The sequence below is a fragment of the Physeter macrocephalus genome, chromosome 20, assembly GCF_002837175.3.
Source record: "Physeter macrocephalus isolate SW-GA chromosome 20, ASM283717v5, whole genome shotgun sequence".
NCBI classification, from domain to species: domain Eukaryota; kingdom Metazoa; phylum Chordata; class Mammalia; order Artiodactyla; family Physeteridae; genus Physeter; species Physeter macrocephalus.
This window is the reverse complement of record NC_041233.1, coordinates 25,904,675-25,920,593: the sequence shown is the minus strand read 5'-3', so window position 1 is coordinate 25,920,593 and position 15,919 is coordinate 25,904,675. Positions and strand designations below refer to the sequence as shown.

Genomic DNA, 15,919 nt, shown 5'->3' with positions numbered 1-15,919 from the left:
CAAAAACTGGAGTTTCAGGCTGCCAAGGCAATCAGAATTGAAGTGGCGTGATCCTGAAGGGAAACACAGTGGAGTAAGCCTTATACTCAGGGGTTTTCTCCTTTGAGGTGTTTGCCAAATTTGTAAGGCAGCAGGACAAAAGGCCAAGATACTAAGCAGAAGACCTCTAAAAGGCAGAGTAATTTTTTGGCAGTTATGTGGTGCAAAAGAGAACCTATCAATGAGTAGGGACCCTAGTAAATACGCCAGGATTTCAGGTGAAATTTCAGGAGAGAGACAGCATTTCAGGAGTGGGAAAAAAAAAAGAAGTAGATCGAACCTTATAAAACCTGCAACAAAACCTTGAGCTAGTTCAGTTTTTGATCTAGCTTTACTCTAGCTGCCTTCTACAGGAAAACAGTATCACCAACAGAAATGCTATAATTTATTAGGAACAAAAGAAACAGACCGGGCTTCCCTGGTGGCGCAGCGGTTGAGAATCCACCTGCCAATGCAGGGGACACGGGTTCGAGCCCTGGTCTGGGAAGATCCCACATGCCGCGGAGCAACTAAGCCCGTGAGCCACAACTACTGAGCCTGCACGTCTGGAACCTGAGCTCCACAACAAGAGAGGCCATGACAGTGAGAGGCCCGTGCACCGCGATGAAGAGTGGCCCCCGCTCGCCGCAACTGGAGAAAGCCCTCGCACAGAAACAAAGACCCAACACAGCCAAAACTAAATAAATAAATTAAAAAAAAAAAAAAAAAAAGAAAAAAAGAAACAGACCAACAGATGACTGAGACATTACAGTTTCTGGACATGCAATTTACTATTACAGTGATTAATATGTTTGAAAAATTAATGAGAAGGTAGAGGATTACACTGTAAAACTGGGATCAATAAAAAAGAATCAAATAATTTAGAAAAAGAAGAATGTGATTACTGAAATAAGGAACTCAACAGATGGGACAAAGCAAAAAAGAGAGGATTAGTGAACTAAATGCTAGGTCACCACAAAACACACAAGCTGAAGCTTGAGGCGGGGGAAAAAGGATAAAAAATACAAAAAAGGCATAAAAAACATATGGGACACAATAAAAAAGGCCTAAGATATGTGTAATTGGTCTCCAATTGGAAAATCAAGGATGCAGTATCTAAAGAGATAATTACTGAGAATTTTCCAAAACTGTTAAGAGTCATCAACCATAGATTCAAGGAACACTAAAACCCCCAGCAGGATAAATACAAGGAACACCAAAACCAAATACAAAGTTAAAGTCAAAGAGAAATTCCAAAAAGCAGTCAGAGAAAATGGAAATATTATATAAATATCTTATTCAAAGAATAAGACTAAAATATTATAAAGATGTCAATTCTCTCCAATTGAAATGCAGATTCAATATAATCTCAATAAAAATTCTATTAAGGATTTGAAAAATAAAAAAACTCTGGGGGTGGTGACAACAAGTTGATTCTGGAATTTACCTAGAAATGCAAAGGGCCAAGAAGAACCAGGACAATCCTGAAGAACAAAATTAGAAAGCTGACATTACCAGATAAAAAGGCTGATTATAAACTAAGAAACTGACAGTGTAAACTGGTAGAAGAATAAAGAGAACAATGGAATAAAGTCTCGAAAAAGGGACACAGATATAAGGTCACTTGAAATGTTACAAAGGTACCAATTCAGTGCAGTTAGGAAAAGGATGTTCCTTTTAATAAATGATGATGGGTCAACTGGTTACTCATATGCACAAAATAAATGAATCATGCCCTCTAGCCCACACCATATATAAAAACTGATTCTAATTCTAGATGGACTGTGGATCTATATAAAAAAAATAAAAAATAAAAATTATAGAAAGAGAATAGGAAATTATCTTCATGAGCTTGGCATATGCAAAGATTTTCTTCAAAGAACATGAAAAGTTATTATCCACAGGGAAAACATTATAAATTGGACTATATTAAAATTAAAGGCTTTTGTAACAAGACTTGCATGCTGACTGTACGAAGAATTATAATCAATAAGACAATCTAATAAGAGAAAAAGACTTCAGGGCTTCCCTGGTGGCGCAGTGGTTAAGAATCCACCTGCCAGTGCAGGGGACACGGGTTTGAGCCCTGCTCCGGTAAGATCCCACATGCCCAACTAAGCCCCTGCGCCGCAACTACCAAGTCTGCGCCCTAGAGCCCGCGAGCCACAACTACTGAGCCCGTGTGTCACAACTACTGAAGCCCACGTGCCTAGAGCCCGTGCTCGGCAACAACAGAAGCCACCGCAATGAGAAGTCCGCACACGGCAACGAAGAGTAGCCCCGGCTCACTGCAACTAGAGAAAGCCCGCGTACAGCAATGAAGACCCAACGCAGCCAAAAAAAAAAGACTTCAACAGGAACTTCACAAAAGAAGATACACAAATGTTAAGAAGCAGGTGAAAAGAAGATATACAAATGTTAAGTAGCAGGTGAGGTGTCCCACCTCATTACAGTAGGAAAATTCCAGTTAAAAGCACAATGAGATACTAGTACATACTCACCAGAATGACAAAACTAAAAAGGTGGAGAGCAGCAAACGCTGGTGAAGATGTGGGGGGAAAAAGCCATTCTATATGCTGCTGGTGGGAGTATAAACTGGTACCATCACTTTGGAAAACTGGAACTGAAAAACGGAACCCTTCTGAATTATAACTATGGTGGTGGTTACATAAACGTATGCATTTGTCAAAACACAGAGAACCTGACACCATAAAGAGTGAATTTTTACTTATTAAAAAAACCAACACAGATATGAAAGGAAACCAAAATGGAATACAAACTCTAACAAATGAATATAACTGCATTACAAATATATAATGTAACCACATGAAGTGGATAGAATAAAAGAACTAACAAAGTTACTTTTGGATAACAGTATTTTGACTAGATACTGTAGGGCCAAAGACAAAAAGGACTATAATCTAACACTGTACATTAAGGAAATATGTTTCATACAAGGGTATGAGTAAGCAATTCAAAACTACTTTAAGACAGAACAAATAGTAAATGCATCTTATATAAAGAGAACCAGAAATTTCAATGTCAGAGGAAGTTATAAATAAGGAAAGGGAGAGGCTAGAATGAACTCTCTTGTTGGACTGGAATCAAAGGTATCACTTTGAACTCATGGAATTTAAATATATAAATGGACAGATAGATATAGGAATAAATATAGATGCATATAGATTCATGGGTTGTTATACATACATATATTGCCAATCTATTTGTAAGAGGGCCTAGAAGCAATGATTCTCAAGTAGCAATGAACATATCTAGCACCCAGATCTGGGTTTCTAAATACCATTTGCTAATAAAAGGAACAGAGGTTATTTGAAGAAGTAGTCGATTCTTGGACAGAGGTAGGTAAATACAAGAGCCTAGAGCATCTTATGTTGTCAAAAGTAAGGTAGTGCTTAAAAAAGTATGGGGACAGAGCAAGATAAAAAGTCTATATACTGGGTGATTCTATTTTAAAAAGAAGCACAACAAATTGTTAGCAGCAGAAGCCAAAATAATAAGTACATTTGGTGGGGGTAATGATTACGAGGGGAGCACAAGAGGTGGCTTCTAAAGTGCTAGAAGTGTTCTATTACTTGATCTGGTGGTAGTTGGCACAGGTGTGTTGACATAGTGAAAATCTGTACCAATTTTGTATCCATACTATATTTCAAAATAAACCATACAAAATGTTCTATATTTTGATTATGGTGGTTACACATTATTTGGTAAAATATATCTGCATTTTACTATATGTAATTTATACCTCAATAAATCTGAATAAGGGTCCTTCCAAAAATAAATGCTATAATAAGGCTAACATTTGCCTAGTGTAGGCTGTCTCCCATTTTGCTTTCTAGCTTTGATAGAAAGGTGGGAGTTGAAAGAAGTCTCATTTCTTGACAGGCCTGAGATCACTAAACCACACATACCATGCCCCAAAGATATTACTTTGTCAGGAATGTGACAGTTCCACATGTCATTCTAAATTATGTTCGACCTCTTGGCTAATTAAAGGACTTTGTCTTTTATGGTTACAAAAATCTAAAAATGGAACATGAGTTAATAACTTACTTGTTTATATTCATAGTTAAGAAATATTGATATATATTCTGTAAAATCTCATCTGGTAAGAACTTTTTTCTATGAATGCCATACATAGACACTCTGAAAGAATGCTACTTAATTTGTTCCATCCACGCCATTACCAACCTATGCCAACAAGAACATGATTTAAAATTGGTTTGGCTGCAGTAGAGATAACATTTTCAAAGTGATTTATAATAATATTTTTATAACAGTAGGAGTTGTGATGATGTGCTGACATTATTCTTCCAGCTGCTGAGATTGTTTTCCTTCAGAGTTTGCATTTTCTTTTGCACACCTTCTGTGCCTTATGCCTACCAGAATTGCAAATCACACTGATCTTTTCTTAGAGAGTAATGGACAGCACTGAGTGTTTTCAAAGAACATGAAAACTTAACTGGCAAATGGGGTGACAAGTTTAAGGACTCAAGAACATGAAGGCAAGAAACTTCAATAACCCCATTTACCCATAATGAAATGACAAAGGACACTACAATGTGACTATCTTAAATTACAAGCATGCCAGAGGCAGGGAACAATTTAAAGTAGTATGTAGATTGCTTGTTATTGTGGATGGGTCCTTGTTACTTTGTGATTTATTGAGAAAGAGAAGCATTCAACAAGGCCTGACTTATTGAAGTACTAGATGCTTAGCTGCTAAAAGGTTTTGCTTCCATTATCCCATAGGATCATAGAACTTGCAGCAACATTATTAAATCACCTAATCCAATGGTTCTCAACGTGAGAGATGGAGGATAGACAGCATTTTTATATCACCTAAGGGAGCTTTTTCAACAAATACACAATCCTACACTCGCCTTCTCTCAGACTCTATCACCCCCATTCTTATACATCTTCTTGAGGATGCATATTCTAACTCCTCACAGGGATGTATCAGGTTGAGGGGAAGGTGTTTTTATGAAGGGAGGGCTCTATTTACCAAAAGCCCATTAGGTGATTCTAATATAACAGCACCAGTCTTCCAGGTGAAAACCTCTGACCTAGTCTGTTTTTTTCTGTCTGGGCAAAATTACAATTCAAATAGCCCAGAAAGCACTCTGAAAGTATTCAGAAAAGTCTACAGTTTATTCTTCAGTGGACCTATTTTATTGTCTCATAACAGCCACTGTGTAAAATGCATTATTTTCAATTTAGAACAAAAGTCCTATTGCTTCCTCCAATTTTTAGTGATAAATTTAGTATGGAAACTTGGAGAAATTTAAACTTCCTATAAGGACATATATATGTAAATATATTTATACATGTGTATGTAGAAAATATTTTTTTCACTACAGTCCTTATCATAGTAAGATGTTAATATATGAAGACCTCATTAGCAGCTGCTTTCCAGTAGGTAATCTGTAGTATTAGTTTTTCTAAAGTTTATAGACACAGAAACAATTTCCCTAACCTGACTCCCATTCCTCTAACAGGTTCATTCAACATTAAAAGGATCAAAATGGATAGAATCATCTTTTCCTTCCTGCCTTTCATCCCTAGTCTCTTACTCATTACTTTCCAGTCCCCCTCAGGGCCCCTCACCCGCCAAAAAACTTGGAACTCAATTATCCTGTAAGCAATGAAGCAATGATGTGACAAAACCTTTGGGCTGGTATGTGACAAAACCTCTGGGCTGTAAGGATAGAGGATGGATACCCAAATGAAATAGAGGTGACCAAAAAAATAGGGTAAGTGGAAAAGGCTTTAGATTCACAAGCAATTTATAGGAGAGGAATTCAAAGAATTACATTTATAAAATAAGAGAAAGTAGTTTACAGACTCTGTATCTCAAAAGGAGAAAGGTCTCTAGAATTAAATACCAAGGAAACTAATTTTGTTACATTATCGCTAAATGTCACAAACTTAGCAGTGATCATTTAAAAGTACTCTACAGTGTGAGGTTTAAGGAACTAAAACACTAATTCCTAATTAGTGTTTTAATAAGTGTGCTAGCACTGCCTTGTGCCGTTCTGGAATGTCACTTATGGTAAATTAAGGGACACATTCCTTCCCCATCTTCCATTAGTATTTTATGCTAGGAGGTGGGAAAAAGCTGATCCATATTCAAGAGGAAAGGAGGAAAAACAATAACAAATTGGCATCTCTTCTGTGAATTGCCCCACAGGCCAAGCATTTTTATGTTCTTAATCATTATTAAATGACTTAACATGACACCCAGAGTCTGGCGAATGATTGCATCCTGACATGAGAACGAATTACAAATGAAATGAAAGATCAAGCCGTATTAGAGGATTGCCTCTGGGAAATGAAAATCTTTAATTCTCTTTTATTATTGACATTTATTTGGCTGCCATGAATAACAACATAGCAAAGAGATTCAGCTATGCTTGTGCATTGAATAGCTTATCCCAGGGCTCAAAACTGCATTAACATTTATCATGTTTGCTTTTGTAGCTGACACCGCTGAACAGATTCTCTATCCATCTTGTATTTATCATGCATTGCAGATATAGTGCATCCTCTAATTTAAGTTCATTTTCATATAGAAGGAACAGCAAAGATTAGCCAGCGTCTTTCCTCAAATAAATTCCTGCTGGTAAGCATCCCTAAGAATGGTTTAATAGATTTAATAAAGAACAAAATGAGTTGACAAGGAAATTCAGTCACAGGAAGGGGAAGCTAATTTTAAAGGTTTCAATTTTGGGAAAATTGTGCAAATTCACACGAGGAAGACACTTGTACAATATGTAGATCTGGAATATATAAAGCCTTAAAATAAATGTCTCCATAAAGAGCAACAAATTGCATTTTATGAATCTGAAGGCAGTATAACAGTTCCTATAAGAAATCTGCATGTTTTTCACTTTTCCAAACAGTGTTTATTGCTAAGACAGGAACAGGCCACATACTATAGGAAGACAGCAATCCAGATAGTTATTATCAATGAAGGGATATCTTTTCATGACTTATTTCTTTTCTTTCTTGTACAAATTAACAACATGGTTTTTCCTGTCACAACAATTAAAGATTATATACTACCTGGTGCCTTTGCTCACATGATCCTCTTTGACTGGACTGCCCTACTTTCTTTAAATCCTTCCTAAAATTCAAGGCTTAGCAAGGATATCAATGTGTCTTGGGAAAAACCACTTAATATCTCTGAATTTTGCCTGAAAAATTATTTTTTCTTTCTGTTTTATATACTTTTAATTTTGGAGAATTTTAAACATATATAAAAGTGGAAGTAATAGCATAATGACCATCCCCCATATATCCATCACATGGCTTCCACAATTATTTACTCATGACAAATCTCATTTCATCTATAACCCCACTTCACTATTTACCACTCACTGAATTATTTTGAAACATATTTTTTGAAGTAAATTTCTCAATATTGCTTTTGACAATTCTAAAATAAGAAAGTTGAAATAAATTAACTGTAGGGTTCCTTCTCCACACAATTTGACAATAATTTCTTTTTTCACCCATTTCAGGCTTATATATTTATTTAATTCAATAAAAAATTTACTCCATATTCACTATAACTTCTTTCTTCAAGCTTTACTGATCTTCTTTGAGTCAATACAACCTATATACTCTGTACCAATAATTAAGAAATATAATTATACTTTGTCGTATTCATACTTTGATGTGTACCAATTTTATGTTCCAGTTAGACATTTAAGGCTATCTTAAATTTCAGTGTTCAGCAGAGGACTGAACAAACATAAAGGTAATAATTGCTACTGTTTATAATAATTATAAATTAACTGGTTTTAATCCTAAGGGTTCGGAGAGTATTTAAAGGTTTGTATTTTGGCTTTAATAGTAGGCAGCATCATATTGACAATATTACTCATTGTAATCAATAAATGTTTACTAGATGAAATTCCTATTCTATTTATTTATTTTAAAAACTATTTATATATATATATTTATTTATTTATTTTGGCTGCACTGGGTCTTAGTTGAGGCACATGGGACCTTCACTGCAGCATGCAGGATCTTTTTTTTTAGTTGCGGCATGTGAACTCTTAGTTGCAGCATGCATGTGCGATCTAGTTCCCTGAACAGGGATCGAACCTGGGCCCCCTGCGTTGGGAACACGGAGTCTTACCCACTGGACCACCAGGGAAGTTCCCTCTATTCTATTTATGTGAGAGCTATAAAATAGATGGCTGAGTAAAAACAGAAGTGAGGTTTTTTTCTTGAAGTTTAAAACTAAGGAAGTAACTTATTTCTGAATTCTATTTGCTCATAATCAGATAAATTTATTTTATTCAAGCACAGGTATTTGGTAAGTAAAATGTCTTTTTTTTTTTAGGAAAGACATTTCTAGACTGACAATATCTCCAAAATATCAAAGTAAATAAACTAAATCAATGTGGATTTACTCAACTGAATTTTAATAAATTAAGTTCTTGAAAATGAAATCTTTTCTACTGAGAGAAGATAGGTGTATTTATTAAAAAAAAAACAATAAAAGGTATATTTTCACAGAAATAGAACACACAGTCCTAAAATTTGTAGGGAACCACAAAATACCCCAAATAGCCAAAGCAAGCTTGAGAAACAGAACAAGGCTGGAGGCATCACACTTCCTGATTTCAAACAATATTACAAAGATAGAGTAGTCAAAACGGAATAGTACTGCAGCATAAAAACAAACACATACATCAATGGAACAGAACAGAGAGCCCAGAAATAAACCCACACACGTATGGTCAATTAATTTATGACAAAAGAGCCAGGAGTATACAATGGGGAAAGGACAGTCTCTTCAATAAATGGCATTGGAAAAACCAGACAGCCATATGCAAAAGAATGAAACTGAACCACTATCTTACAACATACATAAGCATCACCTCAAAATGGATGAAAGACTTGAAGGTAAGACTTGAAACCAAAAAACTCTTAGAGGGAAACAAAGGGGATAAGTCCCTGACATTGATCAATGATGATTTTTTTGGATTGCACACCAAAAGCAAAGGCCAAAAAAGCAATAATAAACAAGTGGGAGTTCAAACTAAAAAACTTCTGTACAGAAAAGGAAACCATCAATAAAATGAAAAGGCAACCTATGGAATAGGAGAAAATATTTCCATGTCACGTACCTGGGTAAGGGGTAAACATCCAAAATATATAAAGAACTCATACAACTCAATAGCAAAAAACCAAATAATCCAGTTAAAAAATGGGTAAAGGATCTGAATAGACATTTTTTTCAAAAGAGGACAACAGATGGCCAACAGGTGCATGAAAAGGTGTTGACCATAACTAATCATCAGGAAAATACAAATCAAAACCACACCGAGGTATCACCTCATACCTGTTAGAATGGCTGTCATCATAAAGACGGGAAATAAATGTTGGCAAGGACATGGATAAAAGGGTACCCTTGTGTACTGTTGGTGGGAATGTAAATTGGTGCAGCTGCTATGAAAAACAGTATGGAGGCGCCTCAAAAAATTATAAGTAGAACTACCATATGATACAGCAATTCTACTTCTGAGCAATTAGCCAAAGGAAACAAAAACACTAACCCAAAGAGATATCTGCACCCCTATGTTCGTTGCAGTATTATTTACAATAGCCAAGACATGGAAACAACCTAAGTGTCCACTGATAGACACTCAGGATAGACAGACTTCAGAATGGATAAAGAAAATGTGGTACACATACAAACACACACACACACACACACACACACACACACACACACACACACACACGCTGAAATATTATTCAGCCATAAAAAAGGAAATGCTGCCATTTGAAACAATATGGATGAACATTCAGGGCACTATGCTAAGCAAAATAAGTCAGACATGGAAAGACAAATACGGTATGATATCACTTATATGAAGAATTAAAAAAAAACCCAACAAAACCCAAAGTCATAGATACAGAGAACAGACTGGTGGATGCCAGAGGTGGGAACGGGGGTGGAGGTGAGATGGGGTGAAAGGCATGAAGGTGGTAAAAAAAAAAAAAAAAAAAAAAAAAAAGAAAGAAAAAGGACATTGCTTTGAATAAATTATAATATAAAAAATATAGAATTTTGTTAGAATGATTAATCTCCATAATACTGGGTTTCTCCCACACTTTCCACATGTACCTGTAGCCAGTATGGTGTCATCTCTCCCTTGGGTGAAAATCACGATTCGCTGCCTCTCTGAGTTCACCTTTGGAAGAGCCTGTGTCTTTTTGGCTATTTCTTTAATGTCTTCAGTCTATTAATAGAAAGGAGGAAAAACATTCTCATAACCAATACAATAGACTAAAATTTTATTAGTAGATTAAGGATTTATCTTCTCATGTTCAAAAGAAGAGAGACCTGAAGATGTATTAAGAGTTATTATTTAAAAATTTTAACCACATACAGAATAGAATAGTATAACAATCTTCAAGGAACCCACCATCAAGCTGCAACAATTTTAAATTTATGATGTCGCTTATTTTATCTATATACCTTTAACCACCTGCCTTTCATATTATTCTGAAGCAAATCTCAGATACTAATGTCACATGTAAATGCTTTAGTATGTATTTCTGAAAGGTAATGACTCAAACATAACCATGTAACTATTGTCATATTTTTAAAAATTAACATTTCTTTGATATCAACAAAAAAACAGTTTTCAAATTTCCAATTAATGAGATTGTAAAAAGAGTAATATTAAATTATTTTAGAGGTTTACAGAGCATAATTATGCTGATTCTGGAAATAATGCACTTACTATAATGACAAATTTTTCAAAGAACTAAAATAAGAGAAAGAACTACTTTTTTTAAAGATAAAGTTTTAAAAATTACAAATTAATTCTAGAAACCCTCATGTTATTTTGCATATCACACAGGCTGCGAAGTTTTACATCATAACTGTCTGTCTTGAAATCTAACTCTTGAGCTATGGGTTAGATTTTTAGAATCATGTTTTCAACAATTTTAGATAACTTAAAAATCCATGTCTGAATTCAGTGGGCCTCTAAAATTGCCCATGGTTTGGGGTTTGTTGGTAGTTTACTCTATCACTGTGTAAAGTTTCAAACAGTTATGGAGAGAGAAACACATACCAGAGGGGAAATATATCTAAGAAAATAATTTAATTAGGATACAGGACAGAATAATTTAGGTAAGTAAGGCAGACAAGTCACATTGGTTACAGACAACATCAGAAACCATGATGTTTTTAAAAGTATGATGGTCATCAGTGAAATATTTGTATGTTGTTTATTCACAAAATACTTAAGAAATTCTGGATGATATGTGAACCTAAGCTTCTCCTATACCTAACATCATGATTCCAGAGGACTGTTGTTTATGAAAAGAATAGCCACTTGTGATTGGACAATGCTTCTGATCTTTCAAACATGCTGACTATTCCACTTCTGGTTGCTTATTTTAGAAGAGAACTAAGACTGAACTCTGATAACATGAGAAGAAATTCCCTCAGTTTGAGGGGAAAGACTATTAGAAATGACTGGCAACAGTTGAAAGGACCCCTCAAAATGCCAATGTCTTTTTTCTGTTTGTTTGTTTTTTAAATTTTTACTGGAATATAGTTGATTTACAATGTTGTGTTAGTTTCAGGTGTACAGCAAAGTCAATCAATTATATATACATACATATATCTTTTAAAAATTCTTTTCCCATATAGGTCATTACAGAGTATTGAGTAGAGTTCCCTGTGCTATACAATGGGTCCTTATTATTAGTTATTGCCAATGTCTTATAATAATAATGTCTTCACTCTCTCAAATAAATGTATACATTAAAAAATTACATATATTCTCTCAGTCTCCTTATCAAACACATATTTTACTGCTGTAGGGTTTTTGCTTATGATTGAGTACAGTTCATCTTGAGTAAAGGTAAGAGGCAAACTCCAGAAAGATTCACTTTACCATCTTGGGAGCGGAATCTTATGCATGTACTGGATGTTTTTTAAGTAGAGGTCCTTCTTTAAGGTGGTATAAGGAATAAATTAAGAGTGAGATTCGGTTGTCTTATACCAACCCTCTGAGAAGACATATTTTTTGTGGTAGTTTTGGTATCCTAATCAAAGAAATATTTTTTTTTATGTCTCAGATTAAATCTCATAAAAATGGCAATTCAAGATGGAAACAAACTTTTCAAATACAAAAGATAAATCTTTACAGAAAGGTTAAGCTATATTTTCTGTTGATATTTGTATCAATATCCACAGTTCATACAAAACCCCTTTGTCCCTCTTGGATCACTGTCAGTGTGCACCAAATCTATATTTCTCACTATGCTTTGAGGAGTCATTGCTTTGCCCTCAACAGCTGATTCCCATCTAGTATAAAAACTTTTCTTAAAATCTCAATTTTGTCTTCCCAACAATATATATATTTCGAGTTCTGTAGCCTCTCCTCCCCTATCCCCTGGTAGCTTCTTCTCCCATATACTTGGGTTAACACATCTCAACAGAATGATGAAATTACAAGGGAGTATGACACAGCTGGATTTACTATTTGTGTGACCTCAAGGAGGTAAATAAACCTCTCAAGCAGGTAAATAAACCTCCCTACAAAACTAAGACAATAATATTTGTGTTAAAAGATGTTGGGAGTGAAGTATGCTAAAATCAGTGGGCAAAAGTCTGAAGAGAATCAGGATATTTGCATAGCCTCATAGTATCTCCCCCTAAGATACTTATTCATTACAAAAGGGAAAACAGAAATGTTACAGTGGAGAAAGTTGACAGATATCCCTTCACCACAGTGATCAAATTTAGCGATGCTAAAATTAGTGGGTAAAATAGGATATCTGCTCAGTCTCAAAATATTGCCCCCAAGATATTTATTAACTACAGTGTGAAAACAGTAACTTCACAGAGGATAAGTACCACCTTAACCCAGTGATCAAAGTTAACTTGGCCAATAGTAAGACACTGGGCTATCATGTACATCCCTGATGTGATGCACTGAGAAGGGTGATCTCTGTGGTATATCTGCCAAAAATGCATGACCTCAATTTAATTATGAGAAAACATCAGACAAACCTAAATTGAGGGATATTCTACAAAATGACTGACAGGTACTCTTCAAAAGTATCAAGTTCATGAACAAGGAACAAGTGATAAACTGTCTGATAGGAAGAGACTAAGACGATATGACAAATAAATGCAACCTGTAACCCTGGATTAGATTGTGGAACAGAAAAAGGAAATTAGAGGAAAAACTGGTAAAATCAGAATAAATTCTGTAGTTCAGTTACTGACACTGTACAAATGTTAATTTCCTGACTTTCATTATTACATCCTGGTTATGTAAGATGTTAACGTTAGGGGAAGCTGAGTGAAGGTATCTGGAAATTCTCTGTACTATTTTTGCAAATGTTCTAAATCTAAAATTGTTTCAAAATAAAAAGTTAAAAATGGTTTTTTGTGAGGATGAAAGAAGATAAGGTAAGTGAAAGAGCTTAATGCAATATTTAGCATATGCCAAGTACTTAATAAATATTAATTTATTTCCTCTATTTACTGTCATTTTAATACTTTCGAAAACTGTCAAATCCTAAGTTGCCTCAAAATCTCTAGAAAGGGCCTCAAGAGTTTTGAGTGAGTATCGAGAATTCAATTATGGTATCTAATAAGGGAGGATAAAGAGAAAAAAGGAAGGAGAAGTAGAAGAAAGCTCACACAATTTAGCTATGAGCCATGTATAAATAGCTATGAGTACTCTGAAGTACTCATTAAATCTTAACCACTCTAGGCAGTAGGTATTATTACTATATCCCTGTTTCACAGATGTAGAAACCAAGAGCCATGTATGTAGCTCTAAAGTACTCATTAAATCTTAACCACTCTAGGCAATAGGCACTATTACTATATCCCCATTTTATAGATGAGGAAATTGAGTCACAGAGAGGTTAAGTAACTTCCTAAGGTCATAAGCATACTAAGAGGTGGAGTCAGGACTAGCACCCACAAAGTCTAACTCCAGGGATTATACTCTTCCATGTTATCCACAGATTACACTGCTTCTATGAATTCTGGCAATTCTTCTGTTGTTGTAACCAAAAAACTAGAGCATGTTTATCCTAAATCATTTTATGCCACATTCACAAGTCATTGCTGATCTTGCATTTAAATATCATATTTTTCTTAATTATTCTGGCTTGTGTTTTACCATAGTGAATTTCATTTTCTGAATTTCCAGATATTTCTCATTTTCCAAGGTCATTGGAAATCTAATTTCCTCCTCCAGTACGTTAGAATGTGAGAAAGAAAGAAGTGTAGCTTATATAGTAAAGAGTACCAGACTCAGAGAGCTGAGCTCTGATTCTGGCTCTATTGTCTGTTAGCTACATGACCTTGAACAAGTCATGCAGCTTATTTTTTCTGTTCAACTGATATGGCAATACATGCCCTACCTACCCGAGCCACCAGGTTTGTATGAATATTAAATGTAACGATGATATGTTAGAAAAGGTTTTATAAACTGTGAATCATTTCATAAATGTTAAATTATGCTTTTATTGTCACTGGTGATCACACACCTTAAATTTAGCATTGTTTTCCAAATTAAAGAATATATTCTCGGGACTTCCCTGGTGGCGCAGTGGTTAAGAATCTGCCTGCTGGGCTTCCCTGGTGGCGCAGTGGTTGAGAGTCCGCCTGCCGATGCAGGGGACACGGGTTCGAGCTCTGGTCCGGGAAGATCCCACGTGCCGCAGAGCGGCTGGGCCCGTGAGCCATGGCCGCTGAGCCTGCGCGTCCGGAGCCCAACTACTGAGCCGGCCCTCTAGAGCCCACGAGCCACAACTACTGAAGCACTCGCACCTAGAGCCCATGCTCCGCAACAAGAGAAGCCACCACAATGGCCTGCACACCACAACGAAGAGTAGCCCCTGCTTGCTGCAACTAGACAAAGCCTGCGCACAGCAACAAAGACCCAACACAGCCAAAACTAAAAAAAAAAAAAAAAAAACCAAAACAGAATATATTCTCTTCATTCCATTTTTAACAAGCTGATGATACAAATGTTAAACAATACTGTCACAATCTACCTACTCTTATAGAATACCAATTGTGGTGTCTGCATACATTGCCTCACTTAACCACAGCATATTCTGCTTTGTTTCCGAAATAGGAACTCCTATAATAATTATGGGGTTCATATGATGTGTCAGCCTCTGTCCTGTCTCATACTACCTCCTCCTCACTCACTCCGTTCCAGTCACATTGGCTTCCTGTCAGCTCCTGGAGTACACAGTACATTATGCTCTTTCGTGGCTGTGGGCCTGTGTACTCTTGTTCCCTCTGTTTGAAATTTGTTTCCCTATTGTTTGTTTTGCTTTTTTTCTGTCATAGCTAGATATTTGCATTTTTCAAGTTTTCAAAGTGTTAGGCAGAAAGTTAGTGCTCAGCAAATATTTGTTGAATGAGTAAGTGATTAAATGAAGAGAATTTGAAGACTATCGTACCTCTTTCTGTTAATCTAGTGTTTTAAAACTGTTGTCATTTGGGACTCAATCACCTAGGGAAGCAGCATTGTACTCTCTTAGCCAGCATGACCTGACTTAGTGTCTTATTTCCAGAAACTCTTGGTGATCATTCACTGCATTCTTTGTATTTGTAAGGAACACAGGAACCTTAGAAAAATCTTGGAGAATTCTTTGGGAATCAATACCTCCTGAAACTCTCTGGACTTGCTATCCAGTGCTGATCAGTGGAACTTTCTGTGATGATGTATATGTTTATATCTGCTCTGTCCAATATGGTAGTCCCTATCTATGCATGCATGCACTTCAAATGTGCCAAGAGACTGAGGAACTGAATTTTAAATTTTTTTTTTTTTTTTGCGGTACACAGGCCTCTCACTGT

The 15,919-nt window shown here is 35.7% G+C and overlaps 1 protein-coding gene across 13 annotated transcripts in view; it reads right to left on the bottom strand.

Moving 5' to 3' along the window:
- The window catches only part of ADK (adenosine kinase), a 494,936-nt gene that overhangs the window by 67,728 nt on the left and 411,289 nt on the right, over nt 1-15,919 (bottom strand). For 8 of the 13 annotated variants that reach the window (XM_024132041.3, XM_024132040.3, XM_028481646.2 and 5 more), the window contains 2 exons: nt 10,184-10,298; nt 2,520-2,641 (listed from right to left, as the gene is read on the bottom strand). In XM_024132041.3, the coding sequence (XP_023987809.1) occupies nt 2,520-2,641; nt 10,184-10,298 (237 nt within the window). The remainder of the gene's footprint in view (nt 1-2,519; nt 2,642-10,183; nt 10,299-15,919) is intronic. The other 5 variants (XR_002893073.3, XR_003677644.2, XM_024132043.2 and 2 more) reach the window with 1 other exon arrangement.